We start from the raw sequence: 7,501 nt of genomic DNA on the forward strand, positions 1-7,501 counted from the left end.
CGCTTTTTGAGAAAACGGCCGATAACGAAAAATAAAATGTTGACTTTATGAGGAAATGGTGGTGACAAACATGCCCGGTATGGGAAGAAATAAGGTTTTGGGGGTGTTCTTATGCGATGAAATAGTTGTAGGAGAGGCTGAGGAAGCTAAAAATGCTTACAAATATTCCATAATTTTGAGCCAAGTCGGGACTTTGGGGGTGTACCCCCCCCCCCTCCCTTAAAAACTGAGTTCCTATACTGCCTTTGAATGAACTGAATATGCTGTTAAATCAGGGTTTTGGCTTTTACAGGTTACAAAAATAAGGTAGCATTTCTTGCTTTTGTTGTTAACATTGTTGCTTTTTCTTTTGTTGTTGTCTTTTAAATGAGGTGGATGGTGTTTGAGTTTTCATTCTCTTGTTTGTTTTCTTGTTGTTGTTGTTGTTGTTGTTGTTGTTGTTGTTGTTGTTGTTGTTGCTGCTGCTGCTGCTGTTGTTGTTGTTATGGTAGTGGTGGTGGTGGTGGTAGTTGTAATTGTTTTGTTGCTGACGTTCTTGGCGGTGGTTTTGGGTTTGCTTTTGTTTTGGGGTGTTATTTTTTTCATTTGTCTCGTAACAACCTCAATTTGACTACGACGTTTTCTTTTTCTAATCCCTTAAAAATGTTTGTCTTCACTACCAAGGAAGCCTGATAGTGTCTGTTGTGATTTTTAAAATAGGCATGGAATCGTGGAATGTGAATGGTTCCGTTTCAGTTGGGCACAAAGTTTACGGAGCTAGCAACTGCATACTACGGTCATTTAAGCGTCAGGACTCAATTTAGTTGTTTTCATGTTGTTTCACAACACTGTGTGGTTAAACTTCGCAAATCAGAATGATCGAAATGATCGAAAGGTACATTGTATAACTTTAATTTAAAACAGGCTGTATACATTTTTAAAATTACACTCCATTTATTTACATTTTGGACAAATGGTCAACTTACGAGTCTTTTAAAAACTAAAGAGAGAACTTTTCTGGAATATACGATGGAGAATAAATTCTTTGAATTAGTAATACATTTCCTTCTGATCTCCCCAAAGTCTTGACATTCTTTTAGGATGTCCCTGATCGTGAAGTCGCTATCGCATCCAACATGTTGGATGCAATACCGACTTTGCAAATGCGCAGCATTTGAACATATTTTTAAAGTCTATCTAGGGGTGGATGTTTTCCGTTGGCCTTAACAGGTGGGACAAAGATTCCTTCCCTGGAAGATCGACCTGCTGGTTTCCTCAGATGTCTACATTGCTAGGTAGTCATGATCATGAAAATACAGTATATTTTCCCTCTTTAGTCAAGAAAAGAATCTTCTTAAGGGAGTCGTAGTCCAGAAGTTTTTATTTTTTTCGTCACTGTTTTTTTGTGGGTTTTTTTGCTTATTATGTCTCGATAAGTGTTAAAAAATACGGTCGTCAGCTGGATTAAGCTTTGTTTTACTACGTTGAGTAATGAGACTTTATTTATTATGATTTTGAGGGCTGGAGGCTACTTTAAAAAGGGAAACAAATTTAGGGGGAGAGAAGATATATTTTATAATTTTTATTTTGTTGTTGTTTTCTTTTTTAAATAATCTTTTTTAGGAGTTGTAAAGAGGGGTTGATGTCCTTTTCAGTCTGTTTTTTTTTCTTTAAGGGGAGTGGGTGTCATATTTTTTTCCTCGGAGAGAGAGAATCTTTTTTGAGGTGAGGATAGATGTATTTTTCTTTTCGCCCTTTCTATTGAGGGTAGGGGTGGGGTCTTCTTATTGAGTTTGTTGGGGGGTGGGGCAGAAACCATATTTTCCTATGTTGTATTCAAGCTCCTGTCGTTTCAGAGAAGTGTTCCCTTTACATCACAGTCTTTGAGAAAAATAATAGGTCTATACAGAAACGAACATATTCAAATATCTATAAATTAGTTATATTCCCTTGTTAAGTGGCAGTTCTTTTCTTAGAGCACCCGCAACAAAGAAATCGCCATGCTCTGTAGCAGTCATTAAGTATTAGGCCCCCAAATATTGGCAAACATATGAAGGCAAACACGACAAAGCCTACTAATGCACTGGACGGTCTGTGGTCTATGGCGGACATTTTGTTTCGTACTCTTCTGGAGAGATTCTCTCTGGGAATGTGGAGATAACTCTGGATAGCTGCAGTCTCTGAGGACAAGACTGTTTCATTTAGCAGGTTTCGATAACTCCTGGATACATGAAGACACGGGCATGGGCACAAGTTACGTTTGAATTGAAGGGTAGGGCTGTGAGGTGTTTTCTCAACGATGTGTGTGTCAGTGACAGGTTCAGAAGTCGTGAAGTTATGCTCAGTATTGTTGAAAGTCAAAATCGGAAAGATCCAACCAGAATTTCCCTGTTCCTTTCCTAAAACGAAACCGCTGAAAGAACAGGTTTCACCATTTATCTGAATTTTTTTTACTGTATTGTTTGGAAAGAGGACCATTTCTCTAGAACAAAAATGAGAGATCCCGGACCGGCTTTTAGCTGTCCAAGGTGTGTACAGTTCCTCAATGGCTACTCCGACTTTAATTACTTGTATGCACTTGCATGGCGCTGCAACTATAATTCGCGTATTGTTGTTGTCAAAAGTTAATAGCTCTGCACGAGTATCCCATTTGGAAATAGGATATTGAACTGCTGCTGAATAATCAAAGGAATTAAACATCTCTTGAGACACAACATACTGTAGAACCAACACGGGCGAAGATGCGTGCAGATAAATGATCATGTCTCCTAATTTAAATATTAAAGAAGTGGAGGTATTTTTAAACGTATCTACATTCATCACGACATGCTCCAAACCGAACAAAGTCGTCGATGGATTGACATACCCAATTTTGACGAAACAAGTCAGATTTCCGTTGAATATAGGTTCTAAAATGTAGTCCTTAGCTAAGGCAGACACAGGGGGGAGTTGCTCTATTGTCATGTCTTTTCTTGAACATGAAGCAATGGGTAACCCCAAACAATCGAAATCTGCACCTGCAATGACCGCTATGCTCCTCTGTGCCTTGACCCATGTGCCTGTGAGGTCTGTTTTCTTGGCCAAGATCTGCAAAACATCAAGGGGTCCTAATGATTCCTGTAAAAATTGTCCAGAATGAAAGTATATTTCTTTGTACGTGATATTGCTTTGCGTTGGCTCCAGTTTTAGTTCAATCGTGACTTCATTGATCCCTTCGGGGTTCACGACAAGAAGAACACAAAACGAAATCACACATTCTGTGACCACTAAATATTCATAGGATAACAGGATAATAGGCATAACATTAAACACTCCAGAACTTTTATAACTGCTTTTAGGCTTTGTAAGTCTAACTTTCAAACTTCTTGCCTGGACGACTAGCTGGGCTGTAGAAGTTACGACAATTCCTTGTTTCTTTCCGATACCTGAAATGTCGAAATGAGCCAAATACTCCAGGTTCAGCAGCCATTGCTCGTTTGAGGTGGACGTAAAGTTGTGTGTATATTCCTGAGTCTGTATTTCACCTGATGACGTCGTACGTGCGGGTGCTGTTACAGTGACCTCAGTGTTTTGAGCGAAGTCTTGTGAGAAAGGCGAGATGGCCAATGAAGGAACGGCGTAGTTGAGATGTTTTGGAAACGCTAGAACATACTGTACTCGCTCTTTAGAAAAGATACCCGTAATAATCATAGCAAAGCACAAACTCCGATGTATTTTATGAAACGTAAAAGCCATGGTGAGACGAAAGGGCAGAAGAAACCGTCAGAGAGTCACCTTAACAAATGACCCGGAACTTACGATCAAGTGAATAAATACGTGAAGAATTTTGGACTACTTTGAGCTCAAAGCGCTAGTTAACAGTCATGTGTATCTTTGTCCTTTACGTCAACTGTGACTTACGGTTCCCAACACAAAGAGCGTTATATAAAGTTGTACATCGATTTATTTAGGGGTGGGGGCGGTTGGGAGGCTGTGTGTGTTTCTTACATTCTGTGATTTTTTTTACTTAGAAAAATTGCACGTTTCTCTTGTACTGAGTTGGAACGTCGTCTTTTTGGATTGGGAAGAGCAATGGGAAATTGACTGGATAAGGGGATTGTCAAGTATGTTGCATTGTGTCGTCATTCAGACTTGACAGCTATTCTACTTCCACTGATTCTGTTTGTTTTGTTTGTATTTTCCCGATCATATCGATCTTATAATATCCATTGTCTCCAAAGCTTCTGTCTAAATCGAAGGGTAGCACGATCATATTGATTACAGTACACATGATCCTATTGTGAAATATCTGTTGAATATCAAGAACTAAGAGTTTTCTTCTATAAAAATGACTAAATATGGCTTCCTTTCACTAGGCTATGGTGTGAAGCTCAATACTTAAATTGCACAAGTCTTCAGTTCGTTTAAGATTTAGCTGCAAATAAATGCGCCCAGTTTGTCTCCATCTATGGGTGAAATGCGTGATAGTACATTATAAAAATAGCCAATACAGTTAGATACACAGGGAAGACAATAGACTTTAAAACAATATAAGACAGGTTCTTCACTTTTTGTCAGACAGCGGTTAAAACACAATAAAATAAAATCGCTCTGTTTAGACTTCCCAGATGTTTGCATACGGGTCTAAACGTTGGACGACTAGTGGAATCGAGAACCTCATTCATAAAGGTCGCTGCAAATTAAAGTCCCGGCACGTTTTCTTTGAAGTTAGCCTAAAACGGTTAAAAAATAATAGAGGATTTATGACATACACCTAGGGGCTCTCGTGGCCTAGAGGTTAAGGTGTTCGCCTCTCATTAAATTCTGACGTGCAAATCGATCGTCAAACTTGGGTATAGGGGCGAAAGACTAATAGGTCCCGGGTTCGAATCCGGATAACGACGGAACAGTTTCGTCTCTAAAAATGTTCTTCTTTTATTTCCTTTCCTGCTCTCTAACAATGTTTTGTTGTCTGCTTTCATCTCCACTTTCAGCCCCCACTCTCATACCTCCTTTGCCACCTCCTCTGAGCGCCTGATTCTTTCTGCAGTCCTTCAACAGCTAATCCTTGGTTCCTTCTTACTGCTGTCTTTCAGCCACACTCCTGTTCTTCGGGTAGGCAAGATCTACACCAAGCCTTCTCGGACAAAGGCGAAAAATCTCCGAAGTTCGGTGGGCAAGTTGTGCACGTTAAAGATCCCTTGGTGGTCTAAAATCGATAAGAGTAGGCTTCGGCCGCCGCCCGGGCAAAATTAAAAATTTCCTACCAACTGAATAATATGTTTGATGTGTCCCGCCTGCTCATTTGACCTTATGCAGTTGTAAGTGTAAGCGCCGTAAAACACTTACAAAAATAAATTTAAAAATAGTATACACCTAAAACATTGAAACGTTGGCCTATTTTCCTTAACACCCATTTTTAACGCACACATAAGAAAGACGGTCCAAGAGACGGGGTGAGTACTTTTTGAGACTGGCATGGAGACGTCTGGACATTATTGGGGGGGAAATCTGCAACCTGAGAATGAAATGTCGGGGTGGGGTGATGCCACTGTCTCAAATAAACGAGCAATTTGCAGCTAGGTCACTGTAAATCATTCATTATAGTGATCCCGTGTATGCACCAAAGGGCAGTTTTTAATAAAGGCTACAAATAGAGAAAAAATAGATTGTTTTTACTATATCAACATTTTTCAAGAAAATATTTATATTTTGTCACTGGCCTGCAGAAGTGCTTGCAAGGTATTGTGGGCATACAAAAAGTAACAAATGAGCAACATTTTTTTTACAGAGACAAAAGAAAGTAAACATGCCGTAAATACCGTCTCCCTTGACGTCAGCTATGCCTGCTGTATCCACTTGAATACTCCTAAAAAATTAGGAGACTACACCGTACCTGATACATGCTGCTACTTAAGTTTGTGGTGCTATTGTAGTAACTTTGTATTTGCCACTATAACACGAGTCTTTGTTAGAGTATCAATACAGCTGTCCTTTTTTCCATTTCTTTCTTTTCTTTAAGTGGAGTGTGTTAGTCTTCTTTTGTTTCTTCATTCCAAACACTCAAAACCAGCAAGTTATCTTTTACGTGACTTGATGGGTCTACCCCATTGAAATTTTGTGGGTTTTTGTTTTTGTTTTTGTTGTTGTTGTTGTTGTTGTTGTTGTTGTTGTTTTTGGTTTTGGTTTTGGTTTAAAATTTTGATAAGGAATTATACTTGTAGTGAAGGCAAGGAAATATTTTTGACTGTCTGAAAAACCACAAAGATATTAGAGTTTTAAGGTCTTTATTGCGGTGAAGGTCTTTCTTGACCTACTGCTCACATCCAGGGACTCTGTTTTCGACCAACATGGGGGTAGCGGTGGTGTCATACTCGAAAGACAGACGCATTTAAGACAAGATGCATCTAATAGACCATAACAATTTATACTAAAAGCTATATTTGAGATGTAGAGGGAATATTTACCGTAATATAATATTTTTATAATTTCAGTTGATGGTATGAAATAAAGATGACATCATTTTCTAGCAATATATTCCTTAAAATAGACCTTCTCTTCGCCGATGCTGCTGCTCTTGTTGCTCACAGTGAATCAACACTACAAACAATGATGGACCGCCTATCAACAGCATGCAAGGTCTTTAGCTTGGTCATCAGTGTTAAGAAAACAGTCATCCTTACCCAAGAAGGCGCAGAGAAGAGCCATACATGGCTGAACGAAAAGGAACTTGAGACAGAGGACAAGTTCTGTTACCTGGGGTCTACCATCAGCTCTACTACATCACTTGATTAAGAGATCAACACCAGGATAGAGAAAGCAGCAACAACTTTTGGAAGGCTGACAAAAAGAGCATAGGAAAACAAAAGATTAATCATCAAAACTAAGATCAAGATTTACGAAGCCTGTGTCCTCAGCACACTCCTTTATGGATCTGAAACATGGACCTTGTACAGCTGACAAGAAAAGCACCTCGAAATTTTCCATCTCAGATGCTGCCTCAAGATCTTAGGCATTTCGTGACGTGACAAGGTTACAAATGTTGAAGTGTTGGCTCGGGCAAACCCCACGAGCAGGACAACTATCCTGTGTTTAAAAATATTGAGATGGCTGGGCCATGTCAAGAGAATGGGCGACAACCGGATTCAGAAGCAACTTCTCTATGGAAACCTTGCCCAGGGAAAGAGATCAAGAGGAAGACCAAAATTGAAGTACAAAGACATCTGCAAAACAGCTTATCTAAGCTTGGAGTAGATGTTAGCATCTGGGAAGAAATAGCTGAGGACAGGAATACACGGAGGAAAATGATAAAGGAAAGAACTATAACGCTAGAGAGCAGCCTTAGAAACAACTAGACGAGAAGCGCCAACGACGAAAGGAAAACAGCGGAAATGCAGAGCTTCAATCTACGACTCTGACATGCAAGCACAGCGATAGAATCTGCGCTTCAAACATAGGAAGAATTAGCCATGAAAGAAACTGCATGAAGACTACCTTGAGACCATCTTAAGCTAAATTGAACGTCTGCATAGACGAAAAGAGC

At 39.5% G+C, this 7,501-nt stretch overlaps 1 protein-coding gene across 1 annotated transcript; it reads right to left on the reverse strand.

Moving 5' to 3' along the window:
- Positions 1 to 1,719: 1,719 nt before the first annotated feature.
- LOC106011385 lies at positions 1,720 to 4,215 on the reverse strand. The gene has a single exon (XM_013080790.1). The coding sequence runs from the start codon at positions 3,712 to 3,714 to the stop codon at positions 1,933 to 1,935; it is 1,782 nt and encodes a 593-aa protein (XP_012936244.1). The 5' UTR covers positions 3,715 to 4,215; the 3' UTR covers positions 1,720 to 1,932.
- Between the last annotated feature and the right edge of the window lie 3,286 nt (positions 4,216 to 7,501).

The sequence above is a fragment of the Aplysia californica genome, unplaced genomic scaffold (assembly GCF_000002075.1).
Source record: "Aplysia californica isolate F4 #8 unplaced genomic scaffold, AplCal3.0 scaffold00099, whole genome shotgun sequence".
Taxonomy (NCBI): domain Eukaryota; kingdom Metazoa; phylum Mollusca; class Gastropoda; order Aplysiida; family Aplysiidae; genus Aplysia; species Aplysia californica.